The following is a 20,837-nucleotide window of genomic DNA, read 5'->3' as shown; positions in this document are numbered from 1 at the left end:
TGACTGAACATGAACACACGCATGCGAGTTTGGGGACAGTGGTTCCAGGGCTTTAGAACCAGCAGACGTTTAAGAACATGAGAAGACAGGGACTTTCCTGGTGGCCTGGTGGCTAAGACTCCACACTGTCAATGCAGGGGACCCGGGTTCAATCCGCAGTCAGGAAACTAGATTCCACAACCAAGAGTTCACAAGCCATAACGAAGAGCAGAGATCTGAGTGCTGCAGCTAAGACCCAGCACAGCCAAATAAATAAACAGTAAACAAAGAAGAACGTGAGAGGACATGCTTGGGAAAGCAGTCCGGTGGGCAGCGAGGCAGGTGGCTAAATGGACTAAAGAGAAAAATCAGGGAGAAGAGTGTAGTTCCCGGACTTGGGAACCCCCAACCTGGGAAGGCAGAAAGCCTTGGGAAGTTTCTGCTAAAATTCCGAGGAAATCCTGGGGTCTGTGATGGCCCAAAGGAGTGAAGCCCCAGAATCAAGGGCCCCGTGGGATTCTTGGCAGCTCAGGGTAGATAATGGGGACGTGGGTGAGGTCTATCTGATTTGCACTAACTTCTCTGCCATTCCCCCCTTGACTTTGTGAAGGGCATATGTTTCTCTATACTTTCTAAAGTGGCTGGTCCCTGGTTGTCCTGACACCCTGGACCCAAGGGCAGACCTGTGTGTGTGTGAGCCAGAACCCACCATGTCCAATGAGACAAGACGAAGAAAGGAGAAGGGCCAATGCTCAAATGAAGACTGACTGCCCAAGTGCTGAAAATATGCTGCTGATGGTAAGAATGACTGCTAGCATATATTCAGTTCTCCTCCAGACGACCCGGCACGGGGTCAGGCCCTTGGCACACGCTTTCTAGTGTACTTCCCTTGCCAGCCATCCTAGTGAGTGGAGGGTAGGCAGAATAATGGACCTCAAAATTGGCCACATCCTAATTCCCGGAAGCTGTGAATGTGTTAGGCGACAAAGCAAAGGGGAATTAACTGTGCTAATCAGCTGACCTTAAACTAGGGAGGTTATCTTGGATTATCCTGCTGGACACAATGTAATTACATGGGTCCTTAAAAGTGGGCTTCCCTTGTGGCTCAGATGGTAAAGAATCCGCCTGCAGTGTAGGAGACTTGGGTTCGATCCCTGGATTGGGAAGGTCCCCTGGAGAAGGAAAAGGCTACCCACTCCAGCATTCTGGCCTGGAGAATTCCATGGACTGTATAGTCCATGGCGTCACAAAGAGTCGGACACAACTGAGCAACTTTCACTCACTTCATTTAAAAGTGGAAGAGGGATGCAGTTTCAGCTGAGGATGATGAAAAAGCTTCTGGTGAAAGACAGTGGTGATGGTTACATAGAGTGTGAGTCTACTTCATGACACCAATTTGTGCTCTAAAAAACAGTGAAGAAGGGAGCAGGGGGACATGGGTTCAGTACCTGGTCCGAGAAGATTCCACATGCCGCAGGGCAACTAAGCCCGTAGGCCACAAAAAGAGAAGCCGCCGCAACTAGAGAGTTGCCTCCGAATGCAGCAACGAAGACTCAGTGCAGCCAAAAGCAAATTAATACATTTTTTTAAATGGTGGAGAAGGTAAAAGAATAGAAATGTTATGTGTAGAATGTTACAATATTATATACAGAACATTATAATAATAAAGAAAGGTTATGTATATTTTACCACAATAAAACACACACAAGTGCAAAAGGGCTGCTGATGAGGAGGGTCAAAGGGACATGTGACTACAGAAGAAAGCCACAGAGAGGCAATGTTGCTAGCTTTGGAGGTGGAGGAAGGAGCCAGGAGCCAAGGTGCGAACCTGAAGCTGGAAAAGGCAAGGAAACAGGTTCTCCCCTGGAGCCTCCTGTTGACACTGTGATTTTAGCCCATCACAGGTACAACCCACAGAACTATAAGATAATAAATTTGCATTGTTTTGCTCATTTGCTACAGCAGCCATTGAAAACTGATACATACTATTGCAGACTAAGGCGCTGAGGTTCAAGTCATTTTTCCAAGGTCACAGAGCTAGGAAGTGATGGAATCAGGGTTTGAGCCCTCCCCTTAACCACTTTTGGCTTCCCTGGTGGCTCAGGTGGTAGAGAATCTGCCTGCAGTGCAGGAGACCCTGGTTTGATCCCTAGGTTGGGAAGATCCCCTGGGGAAGGAAATGGCTACCCATTCCAGTATTCTTGCACTGGAAATCCCATGGACAGAGGAGCCTGGCAGGCTACAGTCCAAGAGATCGCAGAGTCGAACACAACTGAGCAACTCAAAGCAACTTAACTGAGCAACTGCACACTTGCTTAACCACTTTATTGCCTTCCTACCGGCTCCCTCTTCTCCAAAAGATGGCCCTCCGGCAGTTGCGGAGGTCTACCTTGGCCATCAGAAGGCTATACAAGGCTATTTCCTAGGGCACCAAAGGACCCAGCCTCTTGGTGCAACCCTGGAACCCTCATGTCTTCATGGAAAGTAGGCTGGGACATTCGTGTTGCACCATGTTCCCGCCTGCCCCTCCCTCCTCTCCCAGGCTCACTCAGCTCCAGCCACATGCCCTTTCTCTGTCCTCAGGTACACCAAGCTCTTTCCCTGTTCAAACCCTTTATGCTTGCTGTTCCCTGGACCTGGAAGGCTGTTCCCGTGGCTGCCCCCTTCTCCTCATTCCTGATTTAAACATCACCTCCTCTGAGAAGGCTGTTCTCACCATTCCAGCTACCAGCATCCTTCTCTCACCCTGATTCCCCAGCCAGTGTCCTGTCTTATAACATTCACAACTTTCAAGACCATCGGGGTACCATTCTTTCCTCCTCCCTGAATTTCTAACCTGACCCTGACCCAACTCTCCCCTTTCCAGTTACTGGAAAAATAACTTCTGCCTTTCTCTGTGCCACTCACTCACTGCTCCTTGCTCACCAGGAGGATGACTAGGATGGGAGAGAGTGGGGGCAGGAAGCCATCGGGGCTTAGTCCTCCCCTCTGGGCAGGGGAGGGGGGCAGGGGTTGCCCTCAGGTCACATGGTCCCCTTCCAGATGCCATTAGCTTCTGGGGCCAGGGCTTTGTCTATAGCGGAGGGGCAGTACTGCCTACCCACCAATCCTTGGAAAGGTGATCATTTGCTCCTCATCTATCCCATGGCTATCTCTCATTTGTTTCACAACTTGGAAGGGGAAACAGAGGGGCCTGGGGTTACTTACTGGATTCTCAAAGCCCAGTCACCACTTTGTAATCTCACCTGGTTTATTTATTTAGCCTTAGGCAGGAGGAGAAAGGGATGACAGAGGATGAGATGGTTGGATGGCATCACTGACTTGATGGACATGAATTTGAACAAGCTCCAGGAGTTGGTGAGGGACAGGGAAGCCTGGTGTCTATGCAGTCCATGGGGTCTCAAAGAGTCGGACACGACTGAGCAACTGAGCTGAACTGAACTGAACTGGAAGGTTAACAGTACAGGCTCTGGGCTCAAACTGCTGCAGATTCACTTCTGCTCTGCTCCTTCCTGGCTGTGTGACCTTGGATGAGTTATTTGACATCTCTGTGCTTCATTCTCCCCATCGGCAAAAAAGTGCAATGACAAGACTTTCCTTGGGTTTGTGGTGAGGATTGAATGACGGATTATATGTAAAGCCATTGGAACAGTGGTTGGCTCATATCAGTAACAACTCAGTGTTGGCAGTTGTTATTATTTATCTGGTTATGTGCTTATTGTCAGGGTTCCCAGATGATACTAGTGATAAAGAACCCGCCTGCTAATGCAGGAGATGTAAGAGACGTAGGTTTGATCCCTAGGTCAGGAAGATCCCCCAAAGGAGGGCATGGCAACCTACTCCAATACTCTTGCCTGGAGAATCCCCATGAATAGAAGAGCCCAGTGAGCTATCATCCATGGGGTTGCTAAGAGTCAGACATGACTAAGCAACTAAGCATGTACGCATGCTTACTGTCTGTTTTCTCTGCTAGGATTATGTGATGTAGGAGAATGACTGGGCTCGTCCTGTCCTGACATAGTACCTGGGCCATGATACGTGCCCAGGAGATGAATGAAGGAACAGCCCAGAACCAGGTATACCTTTTCAGGTTACTGCTGACTGCTCTTGAGTAAATGCTCAGGAGTGGCTCAGAACTCCAATCCTATGCCAGAGTTTGGGGGGACCTTGTAACAGGCCTCCTGCTTGCTCCCCTCTGTGGGAGCCTCTCCCCTGCTGAAGCTAAGAAGCTGCAGATGAAAGCAGTGGCTGAGGGTGGCAGTAGGGGGCATGTGCCCTGCCCTCCACCCCCAGCAGACATCACCATGATCAATGTGGGGCCTGCCAAGCAATCTGTTAAAAAATGTAAAATGGCAAAAAGTGAAGTTCTCTCTTTCCGCTTATGGGAAAGTATCACTCTTTAGGGCTTCCCCAGCGGCTCAGCCGTAAAAGAATTGACCTGCAATGCAGGAGACCCAGGTTTGATCTCTGGGTCGGGAAGATCCCCTGGAGAAGGGAATGGCTACCCACTCCAGTATTCTTGCTGGCAAATCCCATGGACAGAGGAGCCTGGTAGGGTGGGGGGGCTACAGTCCATGGGGTAGCAGAGTCAGGCATGACTTAGGGACTAAACAACAACGACTGTTAAACTGCCTGGGGTCCAGCTGCTCTCCTTCAATGACCTAGTCTTTCATACCTGGAAGTGAATGTCATGCTCACACCACATCCCCCACTTCCAGGACAGGGGCCCAGTCAATCTCTTCACAGCCTTTCCCTCCTTCTGTCCCCTTGGAGGAAATACAGCCACAGCAAGGAGGCAGCCCCAGTGGGTCTCGCTCAGAAGTGCATCAACACTCCCCTGATCACCAGATGCTTTAGCAGGGCGGCACGAAAGTGTCAGTTGCTCAGCTGTGTCTGACTCTTTGAGACCCCATGGACTGTAGCCCAGCAGGCTCTTCTGTCCATGGATTTCTCCAGGCCAGAAATGGAGTGGGTTTCCATTTCCTCCTCCAAGGGAACTTCCTGACACAGAGATTGAACCCAGGTCTCCTGCATTGCAGGCAGATTCTTTACTGTATGAGCTACCCAGCAGGTGGGGTTGGGGCAGGGGTGGGCGGAGGGGGCATAAGTCTTTGCTTTACTTGACAAAGATCCCTGAATGACCTGAATGTGCCAGGTGAGGGCTGCATGCTGGAGATGCAATGGAGGGGAAGAGCTAGACTGTGCCCTGGTGGTGGAGCTCACAGGCCAGAGGGGAAGAAAGGCAACTGGGGGCAGGGAGACCAGGGCCAGATGATGCTACAGGAGCGGAGGAGGCAGCAACCTAGCTTGCTGGGATGGGAGTGTTAAGAAGGCTTCCTAGAGGAAGCAGCCTCTGGGAAAGGCAAGGAGCTGGGTTTCATGGGTCAGAGTGGAGAAGAAAGGAAAGGTAGTGATCTCTGTGGAGGGAACAGCCCAGCAAGGAGGAGAGAGCATGTCCAAGGGACAAATGTTCTCCTGTCTGCAGACCTCAACTGTGAGGTGTAGATTTTCCAGATCTGCCTGTTATTATGTCCCCTCCAAGACTCATATGGTCAAGTCCTAATCCCCAGCAACTCAGAATGTGACTGTGTTTGGAGATAGCATCTCTAGAGAGCTAGTTAAGGTATTAATAAAATGAGGCCTTTAGAGTAGGCGCTAATCCAACATGACTGGTTTCCTTATAAGAAAAGGAGATAGGACCCAAGAACAGGGGACTTCCCTGGTGATCCAGTAGTTAGGATTCAGTGCTTCTAATGCAGGGGGCCCAGGTTCGATCCCTGGTCTGGGAACTAGAGTCTACATGTGGCAACTAAGAGTTTGCATGGTGCAACTAAAGATATTGCATGCTCCAATGAAGACCCAGTGCAGCCAAATAAAAATAAATAAATAAGATAAGGTCATAGGAAAAAAAAAAAAAAAGACACAGGAACACACAGAGGGAAGTCCAGGTAAGGACACAAGGAGAAAGTGGCCATCTGCAATCCAAGGATAGAAGCCACAGAAGACACCAAGTTTGCCAACACCCTAATCTTGGACTCCAAGCCTCCATAACTATGAAAAAATACATAACTGTGACTGTTGAAGCCACCTCTGGTCTGTGTACTTTGTTATAGCATCCTGAGCAGACCAGTGTGCTCACTGCCTGACTTCAAATACTCCCTTATTTCTTTTCTTTGGTTCACCCAGTTTGGGGAAAAATGAGCTCAGAATGGAGAGGGAGGAGGAAGCAGAGGCCATGCCAGCTGGGGATCAGAGACGAGGACTATTGTAGATGTGCCCCTCCCTGCCAAACCCACCGACTGTTTTGCTGACTTTACCTTCTAGGGTTTATTTTAAGATTTTTTTTTTTCATGTGGACCATTTTTAAAGTCTTTGTAGAATCTGTTACAATATTGCTTCTGTTTTATGTTTGTTTGTTTGCTTTTTGCTGCAAGGCATGTTGCATCTTAGCTCCCCGACCAAGGATCAGACTCAGAACCCTGGCACTGGAAGGTGAAGTCTCAATCGCTGGGCTGCCAGGGATGTCCCTTCTAGGGTCTTTCCTGAAAAGCCTTCTCTAGTGGACCACTGCCATGGGTGCCCATCTGTTTTCCTTCTCCCTCAGATGCTCTTTGATTTTTTTCTTTGGAAACTCCTATCTCTCTCCATGTGGTCTGGGTGGTGATACTCATACCCCCAGTACTGTCGGCTGGACCTGGCCAATCAGAGCCACGGTGACTAGTTCAGAGATGCCACCCCGTATGGGTTCAGGAGCCACGCCTAGGGATTTTCTAGAACTTTTAGGAAGAAAAATCCACTTTCTGATCAAGCTGCAAAGCCAGTGTCTCAATTCTGTGTCTATATGTGGAGAACCCATGTAAGGATGGTACCAAGATGAAAGAAGGCAGAGATAAGAGGAAGAAGGGGAGGGGAGGAGGGAGGAGGAGAAGAGATATGAGTCCTGCTATAGTCCTGGAAATAAACCCACAATACTCATTGGAAGGACTGATGCCGAAGTTGAAGCACCAACACTTTGACCACCTGATGCAAAGAACCGACTCACTGGAAAAGACCCTGATGCTGGGAAAGATTAAGAGTAGGAGGAGAAGGGAGTAACAGAGGATGAGACGGTTAGATCACATCACCAACTCAATGGACATGAATTTGAGCAAACTTCGGGAGATAGCGGAGGATAGAGGTGCCTGGCCTGCTACAATTCATGGGGTGGCAAAGAGTCAGACATGGTTTAGCGACTGAATAACAGCAACAACACAGTCCTGGACTCCTCAGTTATCCAGGTCAATAAACAGTCCCTTTCGCTTAAGTCAGTTTCATCAGCCAGTTGATGTGTAGATGCTGATAAACATCCTACGATGCGCAGGACAGCCCCCCCACAACTATCTGCCAGACTTTACCATCTGGAATTTCAGGGTCATTTGTAAGCTTTTGGGAGACTTCACCTTTGGCAATCAGCAGAGACCTGAACTGATATACACCCTGGCCTGTGAGACAGTCTACGCAAAGCTGAAAATCAAAGTACCACTGGAAATTTAAGCCCTGCTATTAGAGACATCAAAGGCAAAGAAATGCCACATAAGAGAGCTTACTTTTGGAAGTCGGGTTAAATTCCAGCACTATGAGGGTGTCTGGGCCCTGGGGAGAGCGTTCTTCTGTCTCCGGGTCCTCGGGAGCATCTTTCTGCACTGAGTCCCTTCGGGAAAGAGGGGAGTCATCTCTGGGACAGCCCACCAGCACCTGCTCCTCAGGCTCTGGCTCAGGGAGTACATCTTCTTCGATAGAGTCATACTCATCACTGGAACCATCCTTTTCTTTCCTTTGTAGATTGACACTAAGTTCCAGGCTTTTTCTTAGCTCCTGCCAAAGTCAAGAAGAGAAGGAAAAAATGAAATATGTCCCTTTGAGGAAAAACGCCTTTGAAAATAGATCACAGGAATCAAAGAACTATTTCCATCAAACTAACATTTACTAAAGCCGTCTCAACCCATGTGTCATCCTCACTTTGAAGATGAGAAAATAAAGGGGCAACGAGCAACTCCCTTCTGGACTGAGCAACATTTATAGTACTAATTGTGGTTTCACACCCTGAGGATGCCACTCAACTGTGTGTGTAACAATTTTGACGTGGGGGCTTGTTAAAACAGATTGTGGAGTCCCAGCCCCTGAGTTTCCAATCCAGTGGGCCTTGGTGGGGCCTGAGAACTTGCATTTCTAACAAGGTGATGCTGATGCTGCTGGTCCAGGGACCACACCTTGACTATGAAATCCCAAAGGTCTCCAAATGATGCTGATATTCCAGGTAGTAAAATGTCTGGCAGATGGTTGTGGGGGGCTGCCCTGTACACTGAAGGATGTTTAGAGGCACCTATAAACACGTAACATTTAGTTCTCAACTATAGTGGCTTGATTTTTTTTTGGGTATGTGTTTCATCTCCATGAGACTGTGGATTTACAATCTTGAGACCAAGCATTAAGATCTATACTTACGGTGATCAGAAAATTGATCCCTGAAGCCAAGATAATTTGGAAACAGAATAAGGGTACTCCTGCCTTTACACTGGGACAAAAGTATACCCTGGACTGTCTGGGGAAACCAGTGTGTTTTGTCAGTCTAGCTGTGCTCTCCCTGTAGCCTTTGTCATAATTAACATAGATGTGAGACCATGAGAAACAGTCAAGTTTACGGTTGACCATAAAGTTAAGAGCTGTGTGGCAGGCTGAATGATGGGGCTTCCCTGGTAGCTCAGCTGGTAAAGAATCCATCTGCAATGCAGGAGACCCCAGTTTGATTCCTGGGTCGGGAAGATCCCCTGGAGAAGGAATAGGCTACCCCCTCCAGCATTCTTGCCTGGAGAATCCCATGGACAGAGGAGCCTGGCGGGCTACAGTCCACGCGGAGGCAAAAAGTTGGGCAAGACTGAGCGACTACGCACAGCACAGCACAGCCTGGCTAATGACTCCCCGAAGACGTTGAAGTCCTGATCCCTGGGCCCAGCAAATTTGTGAGGGCTCATGAAGGGAGACCATACAGAAAACTTTGATCATCTTAGAGAAATCATCCTAAAAAGCCTGATGATAGAAATATGGACATCAAAGATGTTGCTGGTGAGGGTTCAGGAAATAAGCAACATGTTATTGGGAACTAAAGGGCAGAAAATCTTGTTATGCTGCAGCAGAATCTTAGCCAAACTGTGTCCCATAGTTATGTGGAACTTTAAATGATACACTTGAATATTTAGCCCAAGAGAGTTCCAAGCAAAGAGTTAAAGATACAGTCTGGTCTCTTCTTGCTGCTTACAGTAAAATGCTGGAGGAAAGGGACAGACTGAGAAAAGAACTGTTAAGTAAAAAGGAACTGGGATTTGATGATTTGGGAAGCTCTCAGCCTATCCAGATCACAAAAGATGCTAAAATTAGGAAATTCACGGTTAGAAAGGCCTGGGTATAAGTGGCTGTGGCTCAGATGGTAAAGAATCCACCTGCACTGCAGGAGACCTGGGTTCAATCCCTGGGTTGGAAAGATCCCCTGGAGAAGGGTATGGCAACCCACTCCAGTATTTTTGCCTGGAAAGTCTCCATGGGCAGAGGAGCCTGGTGGGCTACAGTCAATGGGGTTGCAAACAGTTGGACGTGACTGAGTGACTGAGCACAGCACTGTTAGAAAAGCATGCTCTGGAGGAAAAATGAAGGGTGTGGCTGGGCAACCTTTGGCTAAAACCTCAGAAGGATCCACAGTTTAGAGTATTCAATAAAACTGAGGGTTCCTTGAAGAGATGAGACATGTGATTCATGAATCCCCTTAGACAGCTCAGTGGAAGCCAGGAACAGAGATAGGATTATCCAGGAAAGATCTGTGGTGGAGTCTCCTGTTCACTCTCTAGGAGTGAAGCCCAGAGACATACATAGGAAATTCACGCGGCTTTTGAGAATGTCATACCAGCAGAAACACTGCCAGCCTGGACTGAATCAGAGGGAGAAAGGAAAAAATTAAAGAAAGCTGTCAGACTCCCAAAATTCTACAGGCAGGAAACAGGTTGATAAAACTGTGTAGCTGCAAACACACGCTACCCTTCATGGAAGAGGAAGAATGACTCTCAGGGTGGAACCATGGGCCCAGAGGGTGGAAACCTGGGCCACAGAGAATTATTCCCATGCCTTGAAACCTAATGGAGTTTGCCCAGTTGGATTTCAAAACTGCTTGGGTTTGGTGACTCTTTTGTTTGTTTGTTTTCCTTTAATTTTCTGTCTATTGTCATGAGAACATCTGTAATTGTAATACTGTGCCTGAACCACCACTGTATTTTGGAGCAGATAATTCATTTTCTAGTTTACAAGTTCACAGAGGGAGAGAAATTTGTTCTAAGAAAAGTAACACTCATAGTCTCACTCCTACACAATTTAGATGTAAATGATGAGATTTGAGAGTTTTGAGAAGATGATACTTAGAAGATACTTTGGACTTAAGCTGGCACTATAATGGGTTGAGACGTTGGGGACCCTTCAGATGGATGGATGTATTTTGCATGTGGACATGAATCTTTCAGGGCCAGAGGGCAGACTGTTGTGGGCCCCAAAGATGTCCATGTTCTCATCCCCTGGATGATGAACGTCACCTCATGTGGCAAACAAACTTCGCAGATGTGATTAAGTTAATGATCTTGAGATGGGGAAGATTATCTTGGATATCTAGGGAGGGTCTATGTAATCCCAAGGATCCTACTAAGAGGTGGCAGGAAGACCAGCATCAGAAGGAGAAGATATAAGGATGGAAGCAGAGGTTAGGAAGGAGAGAAGATGCTGCACTGCTGGCCCAAAGGGAAGAAAGGGAACAAGCCAAGGAAGGTAGGTGGCCTCTAGAAGCTGGAAAAAGCAAGGGAATGGATTCTCCCCTAGAGCTTCTAGAAAGAACATAGGTCTGAGGATGTCTTGACTTTAGACCAGTGAAGCTGAACTTGGACTTCTGAGCTCTGTAACTTAAAGTAAACCACTAAGTTTGTGGTAAGCTGTTAACAACAACAATAGGAAACTTTTTTGGGGGGGAAGGGGGGTGCCGTGCCATGAGGCTTGAGGGACCTTAGTTTCCCAATCACTTGGCCAGATGGTGGCCTGGTGGCCAGACAGTAAGGAATCCACCTGCAATGCAGGAGACCCGGGTTCCATCCCTGGGTCAGGAAGATCCCTGGAGAAAGGAATGGTTACCCACTTTAGTATTTTTGCCTGGAGAATTTCAGGGACAGAGGAGCCTGGTGGGCTTCAGTCCATGGGGTTAGGTTGCAAAGAGTTGTAAAGAGTTAGACGCCACTGAGTGACTAACACTTTCACTTTTTTACAGTTTCCCAATCAGGGATCAAACCCAACCCCCGGGCAACGAAAGCACCAAGTCCTAACCATTGGACCACCAGGGAATTTCCCAGGACACTAATGCAGCTATCTGCCTGTTACACCTCTCTTCCTCCCACCCTGCCCAATGTCAAGTATCAGTGCTATTTATTGAACAAATAGAACACTGCCTGGTACATAGTAGATGCTTGACAAATATTTGCTGAATGACTAATTTATGCCAGTGACTGGGTAGGGGTGGAGAGCACCCACCTGCCTCGGAGGTGACATTAGTGATGTGATTCATGGCAAGTAACTTAACGCCCCTGATCTGCATTTTGATATCCCTAAAAAATGAGCTAAAAAATCCCAACCTCACTGAACTGTTTTATTAAAGTAGTGATGTGAACTGTGGATGATTCTGCCCCCCAGGGGATATTTGGCAATGACTGGAGATGTTTTTGGTTGGAACTAGGGGAAGGGAGTGCTAGAGGCAATGGGTAGGTAAAGCTGCTAAACAGGGCTGCCGCTAAACATTCTAGACTGTACAGGACAGTTCCCACAACAAAGAATAATCTGGTCAAACGTCAGTGGTGGTGTGACTGGAAAAGCATATGTGAAAGGGAGCACGTATTTACCAAAGGCATTTAAAAAGATAATAACAAGGTCTTCTAATTGAGTGTACTGACATGATCCATGCAACCTGCATGGATGCCAGACTGAGGTCGTGGCTCGGGTCTTCAAAGCCTGATTGTGGTGGGCAGCTGGAGGACAGAGTTACTGCTCCTCCACAGGGAAACATGAGTTCCTGGGTGGCCTGCTGTTTAACAGCAGAGGCACTGACTGTAAGGCAGTAATCCTTTACAGTGGAATAGTGCTCTCACTTTACAAAACAGTTTCAACTCCTTCTCTCATTTGATCCTCACAATAAGCCTGCAAGACAGGTGGGTGGGGTGAAAGTTACTCTAATGATAAAAATGAACTCCTGCTACAACAGGATGAGCGATTGGCTCCTGTTCTTAGCCCACTCTCCCCCCAATCTCAGACGGGGTCATCTTCAGTTTTATGTTCTGCCGAGGTGAAGGCAAGGCTGAGTGAGAAAACAGGGGGCAAACTCCTTGGGACTTCCCTGGTGGTCCAGTGGCAAAGACTTCCTGCTCCCAAATGCAGGGGGCCTGGGTTCCATCCCTGGTCAGGAACTAGATCCCACATGTTGGAACCAAGAGTCTGCATGATACAACTAAAAACCCCACATGCCACAATGAAGATCGAAGATCCCACGTACCACAACTAATACCCATGTACCGCAACCAAGACCCAGCACAGCCAAACACAAAAATAAGTATTAAAAACAAACAAACAGTGGGCAACCCCTCTTTCTGCCTCCCTAGTGTTCTCATCCAGTTATGTGAGTCAAAATGATTAAACAGGTGCCAGCAAACTGGGAGATTCCTAGCTGGGAGACTACGGCACCTTCCAGAAAATCTTGATCAGTCCCAGGGCCCAGAATCCTGCCTACTAATGTCTAAGGCCGAGGAGAGCCATCCATCATCCACCCCCAGTTCTGGGAAATACTCCGGGAAATATCTGGATGGGATGTTAGGACTGAGCTTCCCTGGTGGCTCCACCGGTAAAGAATCCATTGCAGTGCAGGAGACTGTGGTTCAATCCCTGGATTGGGAAGATCCCCTGGAGAAGGAAAACCCACTCTAGTATTCTTGCCTCGAGAATCCCATGGACAGAGGAGCCTGGTACAGAGTTGGACACGACCAGGCAACTAACCCTTAGGATTCTAGAACCCACGGCCAGCTGAGCAGGTTCCCTCCAGCCTCTTCGTTACCTTCACCAGGTGGCAACCTCACAGTTTAAGTGACTGAATTTCTGGAGTCCCCCCAAGTTGGGGTCTATAAACTTCAAGCAGGTCCAACTTGTCACAATGATTAGATGGCAGAGTCATGACATGTACCCTCAAGCCCTGATCCCTGCTCCTTCTAGATTAGAAGTGAAGTCGCGCAGTCATGTCCGACTCTTTGCGACCCCATGGACAGTAGCCTACCAGGCTCCGCTGTCCATGGGATTTTCCAGGCAAGAATACTGGAGTGGGCTGCCGTTTCTTTCTCCAGGGGATCTTCCCAACCCAGGGATCAAACCCGGGTCTCCTGCATTGCAGACAGACACTTTAACCTCTGCGCCACCAGGGAAGCCCCCCTTCTAGATTATCCAACTGTAAAAGAGACACTTTCATGGTCCAACCAAGGGTGAAGAAGATGCGGCCACTGCTATCATCTTTTTATTTCCACACACAGGCGTGCTGCACTAAGGGCTGAGGTAATGGTGGGGAGTAAGCAAAAGGAAAGCAAAAGTGTTAGTAGTTCAGTCGTGTCCTACTCTTTGCAACCCCATGGACTGTAGCCCGCTAGGCTCCTCTGTCCATGGGATTTCCCAGGCAAGAATACTAGAGTGGGTTGCCAATCCCTTCTCCAGGGGATCTTCCTGACCCAGGGATCGAACCTCAGTCTCTTGCATTGCAGGCAGATTCATAACCATCTGAGCCACCAGAGAAGCAAGATGGCAAAGGCTCAGACAATCAACGCATAAAGAACAAGAAAAAGAAACAGGGGACTTCCCTGGTGCTCCCAATGCAGGGGGCCTGGGTTCAATCTCCAGTTAGGGAACTAGATTCTGCATGCCTGCAATGCCAACTAAAGTTCATTCATGCCACAATGAAGACTGAAGATCCCGTGTGCCATAACTAAGACCTGGCACAAAGATAAATATATAAATATATTTTTTAATTAGATAGATAAATATTTAGGTAAATATTTTTTTAATTAAAAAAAATCACTACGGCTTTTGGATGCCAAGTGGATTCTGAGAGGTGGGTCAGGATGAAGGCAGGGCAGACAGTTGCAAGTAAAGAGGAAGGTGGTGGCAGAAGTGGGGATGGGAGGTGCATTTTTGAGATGTATTTTGGAGGCCGAGACACAGAAATATTGACTAGAAATGAACCACGTGCATACTCTCCACTGCCATCCGTCTCGAAATTTATCCTTCAGCCTTCAGCAGCAAAGACTGTTGAGGCGTCATTTATAATAGAGAATGATCTGCATATTCATCTGTCAGAGATGGGTTACATTACTAATAGAGCAGGCGTCCATGGAGCTCCAGGCAGCCCTTACAGAGAATAAGGCAGCTCTTGTGTGCTTATTCACAAAAAAACAGGTTTAAGTAAAAGAAGCACATTGATAAATGTACCTATAAACCTGATTTTTAAAATAATTATATGTATGAAAGTGAAAGTGTTAGTCCTTCCGTCGTGTCCAGTTCTTTGTGACCCCATGGACTGTAGCCTGCCAGGGCTTCTCTGTCCATGGGATTCTCCAGGCAAGCAAACACCAGAGTGGGTAGCCTTTCCCTTCTCCAGGGGATCTTCCTGACCCAGGGATTGAACCCTTGTCTCCTGCATTGCAGGTGGATTCTTTACCATCTGAGCCACATACACATAGGCATACAAAAAGCCTGGAAAAATTAAACATCAGACTATTAACAATATTCTTCATTGGGGGTAGCATTATGGGAGCTTTGTTTTACTTAAATGTTTTACCTTAAATGGCAATTAATTTTTATTTATATATTTTTGGCTGCGCTGGGTCTTCATTGCCATGCTCAGGCTTCTCATTGAGGCGGCCTTGCTTGTTGCAAAGCACGGGCTCTAGACGTGCGGGCTCAGTAGTTGGGGCTCTCAGGCTAGTTGCCCTGCAGCATGAGGAATCTTCTCAGATTAGGGATCAAACCCATGTCCTCTGCAATGGCAGGTGGATTCTAATTCGCTGTACCACCAGGGAAGCCCAGTTTTACTTAATTTTTCATTGTAGGCATTGTTCTTAATTTTATAAATAGAAAAAAAAAATAGGTATTTACATTTACATTTAAATCCTGCTCCTTCCTCCTGAAACTAAATTCCCTATAGGAGTGGTAGGAACTGTGGTGTGGAGGACCCTCAACAGTCAGTTGTCTGAAAAGTCCCTGATCTCTAGCTCTGGAACATCTTCTCTCCAAAACAGTGATTCAGAAATGGGTGAGCAGTAGCACTTGATGCCATCAGATGATGGAACAGCCTGACTTCCTATATCGAATCGACAGTGGTCCAGATTCGAGAGGAACAGCATCATCAATCTTAACAGGAAGAGACTGTGGGCATGTGGAGTTGGTGATGGACAGGGAAACCTGGCATGCTGCAGTCCATGGAGTTGCAAAGAGTCAGACACGACTAAGCGACTGAACTGAACTGAACTGAAATATACCACTCACAAGTCCTGCTCAGGAAGAACCTCCAGAGGACAAGATCCAAACAAAGAAAAGTAAAGTCAAAATAAAGAACATGGGGGCTTCCCCGGTGGTCTGGTGGTCAAGAATCCACCTTGCAATGCAAAGGACACCGGTTTGATCCCTGGTCAGGGAAGATCGCACATGACTAGGGCAACTGAGCCCGGGGGGCCACACTCTAGAGTCTGTGCTCTGCAATAAGAGAAGCCACCACAGTGAGAAGCCCTCTAACCGCAACTAGAGAGTAGCCCTCACTCACTGCAACTAGAAAAAGCCCTTGCGTAGCAATGAAGACCCAGTGCAGCCCAAAATAAATAAATAAGTATTTAAAAAAAAAAACACACAGAGACCAGTAGACGCTGCGATGAAAGGTCTAACAGTGAACACTGACGCCGTTAAGTGATTAAAGACATACAGGGGACCCTTGAACAACACAAGGGGTTGGGGTGCTGACCCCCCCAAGGGGTTGAAAACCCATGCACTGCTCTCTCTGCCTCAAAAGCAAAGGAATTGATCAATGGCTTGCCCAAGAGCAAGAAGCTGAAGCAGTCTGGATAGATAAGGACTCAAATCCTAGTTCTTTTAATTCCACATATTGTGAGCTATAATGGAGCATAAACTCTTCCCTATACTTACAGATCTATAAAACAAAAATATAAGAACTGTATTTATTAAAAAAAAAACAAAACCTGTGTACAAGTGGACCCATGCAGTTCAAACCCATGTTGTTTAAAGGTCAACTGTATTAGACAATCATGCGTATGCAGGTCACGAAATGTAACACTCTAAGCCTAAGCTCTTAGCTAAGCTCACAGAACTGGAAGAGGGCAGGCAGTGTGGGTGTACCCTGGCATCATTTTCCATAGCAGATGAGTCGGTTCAAATCCATCTTAAGTGGAAACAAGAGTTTTTTAAAAAATGGCAACACTGGCCTCTTAATATTTTGTTCATAATTTATTAAACTGATGGGATATTTTAAGAAATCTTACTTGTGATAAAGAAATCTGAATTTCAATCATCCCTTCTGTTTCAGTTTGGTTTTGCTCCTTTTAAACTAACTCAAATTTAAATGCCATAATTGTATTTACTATGTATATACACATATATAGTAAATATATATATATTATACATAAAAGGAGCCTAGATTCTGTATGGCTGCTATCTTCTTCACAAAGGAAAATAACACATTTGCTCACACTGAAAGAGCAAAATTTAGGAACCTAGGCCTTTATAATGCCCATGTGATTGAAAACCATCTGTTCCAGGGCAAAGGGGAGCTGAACTAAGTAGACACATTCCTTCGAGAAAGTTATTCAAACCCTTTCCATCTGGAAAGATGAGGACCTTGGGCTGGTGGCTTTGAAAGCCAACCTGCCGACACTTCAAAGGGACACCACGCTGGGCCATCTACCAGTAGCTTTGAAGCTATCATCCCGAAATGCCTCTGTGAAAACTTACTTTACAGCTTTGCTTCAAAACCTTGTTATATGCAATTTCAATGCTCAGCCCTTAAAATGTTCAGTTCAAGCCCTTTCAAAAGAAAGCCTTCTGCATGGAGGCCAGCTGCAAACACCACAGGTGGAAAGCAGATGACGGGGCAGTATACAAATTGGCCTCCTTGCTGGAGAGCCAGGGAGGAGACGGAGGGAAGGAAGGATGCTGGACCAGTAGCTAAAATGCAGCTGAGGGCTGATGGTCAGTGGATTCGTGCCTTACATTCCTGGTCTTCTCTCTTTTCTGTTGGGCTAGGAAAAGAGCAAAACCAGACAGGTCACCATAACACACAAAATGTCTGTAACAGTCGCGTGTGCATGTGTGTGCTGGTAGCGCACGCGTGCGTGCTAGGTCACTTCAGTCGTGTTCCACTCTTTGAGATCCCATGGACTGTAGCCGACCAGGCTCCTCTGTCCATGGGATTTTTCAGGCAAGAATACTAAGGGTTACCATTTCCTCTTCTGGGGGATCTTCCCCACCCAGGGAATCGAACCCATGTCTCTTACATCTCCTACACTGGCAGGCAGGATCTTTACCACTAACACCGCCTGGGAAGCCCCTGCAATAGTAGCAACAGCAACTATATCAACAACATCAACCTGCCAGTTACAAAGCTTTTGCCACATATCAGGCACCAAGCTAGCCCCTCTATGAGCCTCATCTTCCTGCAGTCTCCCACCATCCCTGTGTGAGAGTGTCCTTATCTTTCTTTTTTTTAATTTTTGGCCCCACTGGGGGGCATGCGGGATCTTAGTTTCCCTAACCAGAGATCAAATCCGTGCCCCAGGGAAATCCTGCTGCTGCTAAGTCGCTTCAGTCATGTCTGACTCTGTGTGACCCCGTAGATGGCAGCCTACCAGGCTCCTCCGTACTTGGGATTCTCCAGGCAAGAACACTGGAGTGGGGTGCCATTTCCTTCTCCAATGCATGAAAGTGAAAAGTGAAAGTGAAGTCGCTCAGTCGTGTCTGACTCTTCGCGACTCCACGGACTGCAGCCTACCAGGCTCCTCTGTCCATGGGAGTTTCCAGGCAAGAGTACTGAAGGTATCCTTATCTTACAGGCTCAGTTCACTTACGTAGCAGTCCAAGGTCATGAGGCTAGAAAGGGCAGAGCCAGAGGTTTGGATTAAAGATTGTCTATCTCAAAAATCCAGGTTTTTCATCCCATGCCCACATTTATTCCCTGCCTGGCACCAGTGCCTCGGAAGCCAGTGGTCTCGAGAGTGAGATGAAAGTCAGGTTCTCTGTGATCGTCCATTGGTTTACATGAAATTTATCACATCTGCCTGTAAGAGCTTTCGATACAAAGCTGCTGTGAGGCCACTAGATGTGTTAAAGCGTGTGTTTGGTGTTAGTGGATGAAGCATTAAATCTGTAACCACAGTTAGAAAGGAGAACAGCTCAGTAAGTTCTGGGCGTGGGTTCCGGGCCCGACTCCAGTCACCCTAAGCCCCCAAGCACGTCTCAAGCCCCCAGCTCTTATGTGAGAAAAACCGCCCTGACAATCTGACAAGGTTGTGGAAGTGATGCAATGAGATAATAGCTATGAATTAGTGTTTCATGATTGCTGTAACAGAGGTCTAGATTTTACAGAAAATTTAACATTGAGATGACAGCATATTCTTTTTTCTTTCTCAGACCCTATTGACACTGCCGACAAGAAGATCAGATGTTTAGACCATGAAGCCACACTGGATACTTTAAGAGAGTCCTCAAGAGGAAGCAGCAGTCTCTGGGGAAGAGGTCGCAGATACACATTGAACCCCTCATCTCTTATTTCATCAGCAATTTTATAAAAATGGAATTCACATACACTGTTAGTTGCAACAGTTTCCGGTAACTCCTACTGTTTGATAGGAGCCATTTTACAGATATTAACCTTCCCAGAAATGATTTTTACCCGCAGGAAGGGGTTAATTAGCTAATTTGTCCTTCCTTTCATTCATTTCTTGAATATATGTGTCCCCATAAGCAGGTCTGATTGCTAAGTGCTAGGGACAGAGTGATGAATAAGACAGTATCCTTGCTCTCATGCAATTTATAATCTGGCAACAAAGACGGCTATTCCATAAGAAATTACAAGCATAACAAGTGTCAGGAACCCACATCTGAGGCTTACCAATCCACACCTCAAGCCTGGTGGCATCTAGACCACAAACTTACAGAATTAAGTGACGAGCTCTAATTTCAGGGTCCCTACTGTGGATTTTTAAATCACATTTCCTTACATCAATTTTCACAGAACTATGGCTAGAAAAACTTGAGTTTTATACCCAAGTGTCCGTTACCGGTGCAGTGTTTTTGCTCTTCTGCTACTTTCTTACACCACCCCCGCCAGTCAGATAAATTGATGTTTGAAGCCCTTCCCCCAGTGTTCCAGTCTCAAATGTCCACTATCATGAAGGGGAAAGCCATCCTCGTCTGTGGGTGTGGAGTGATGTAAAAGAAAGAGCACAGACTCAGGAAGCAGACGGGTACCATTTCCTGGCTGTGATGCCCTGGGCCAGCCCTGTGGCATCAGTGCGCTGTGGACGCCTCACCTGAGCCTGCCCAGCAGGGGTTGGGCAGGGAGGTGGCTGAAAGATCATGAGAAGGACATTGTATAGGGATGGCGGGATAGAGACCAAACAAGCCAGAATGCTGCTAGAAATTCTGAGGAATTCCTGAAAGGCAAGAAAGCAGAGATTACATTTAGGGAGCGGTAAAAGCAGAGGAAACGACAGACTAAAACAAGGGCAATAAAATTTTCCATAGAAGGAACTGTGTGTGTGTGTGTGTGTGTGTGTGTGTGTGTGTGTGTGTGTGTATGTGTGCGTGTACACACAACGCGAGTCCAGAGTCAAGGCAGAGTGAGAGGAAGTCCTGGAGCATTCATGGGGGCCTGTTCTTAGGGCTAGTGGCCCCTCCCCAGCTGTATTAAGTTGAGAGATGTTCATCTGCAGGCTGAGGCCTGAATGCAGGCACTGGGGCAGGAAGGCAGGGCAATGCCCCAGGAGGTCATTGTCCCCAAGGGAGACTAGGAGCTCCCATTCCTGGGAGTTCAGGCACACAGCTTCCAGGAGTGTGTTGTGCCCCAGCCAACATCAGGGTCGGGTTACACCGAATAGAACAGGCAGAAGAAGGATTCTCAGATACAAAGATGAGCAGACAAGCAGGAATGACCAAACATTTATCCAAATCCTGAAGATTGGCACAAGATAAAACTGACCGAAAGAACAAATATCCAGTGAAGGAAAGTTAATAGAGTAAGTAGAGGAAAGGACTTTCCTGGTGGTGCAGCGGATAAGAACCCGCCTGCCAATGCAGGGGACGTGGGTTCCCTCCCAGGTCTGGGAAGATTTCACGTGCGGCTTAGCAGCTATGCCCTAGAGCCCATGCTCCGCAACAAGAGAAGCCACCGCAATGAGAAGTCTGATCACCACAACAGAAAGTAGCTCCCACTTGCCGAAACTAGAGAAAGCAACAAAGACCCAGTGCAGCCGAAAGTAAATTAATTTTTAAAAAAGGAATAGAGGAAGACTTTAGAATACTGAAAATTAATGTCCCTGGAGAGATTTAAGAGGACATTTCGTCCACGAAAAAGAAACAACTAGAGATCTTGGGCTTCCGAGGTGGCGCTAGTGGCAAAGAACTTGCCTGCCACTGCAAGAGATGGAAGAGAGGCGAGTTTGATTCCTAGGTGGAAAATATCTCCTGGAGGAAGGCATGGCAACCCACTCCAG

General features: G+C 47.2%; 1 protein-coding gene across 5 annotated transcripts in view; it reads right to left on the bottom strand.

Annotated features, from left to right (window-relative positions):
- The window catches only part of KATNIP (katanin interacting protein), a 233,456-nt gene that overhangs the window by 112,810 nt on the left and 99,809 nt on the right, over positions 1 to 20,837 (bottom strand). For all 5 annotated transcript variants that reach the window (XM_060406218.1, XM_060406217.1, XM_060406216.1 and 2 more), the window contains one exon: positions 7,566 to 7,833. In XM_060406218.1, the coding sequence (XP_060262201.1) occupies positions 7,566 to 7,833 (268 nt within the window). The remainder of the gene's footprint in view (positions 1 to 7,565; positions 7,834 to 20,837) is intronic.

This window comes from Ovis aries, chromosome 24, assembly GCF_016772045.2.
Source record: "Ovis aries strain OAR_USU_Benz2616 breed Rambouillet chromosome 24, ARS-UI_Ramb_v3.0, whole genome shotgun sequence".
NCBI lineage: Eukaryota > Metazoa > Chordata > Mammalia > Artiodactyla > Bovidae > Ovis > Ovis aries.
This window is presented reverse-complemented; position numbering and strand designations above follow the sequence as displayed.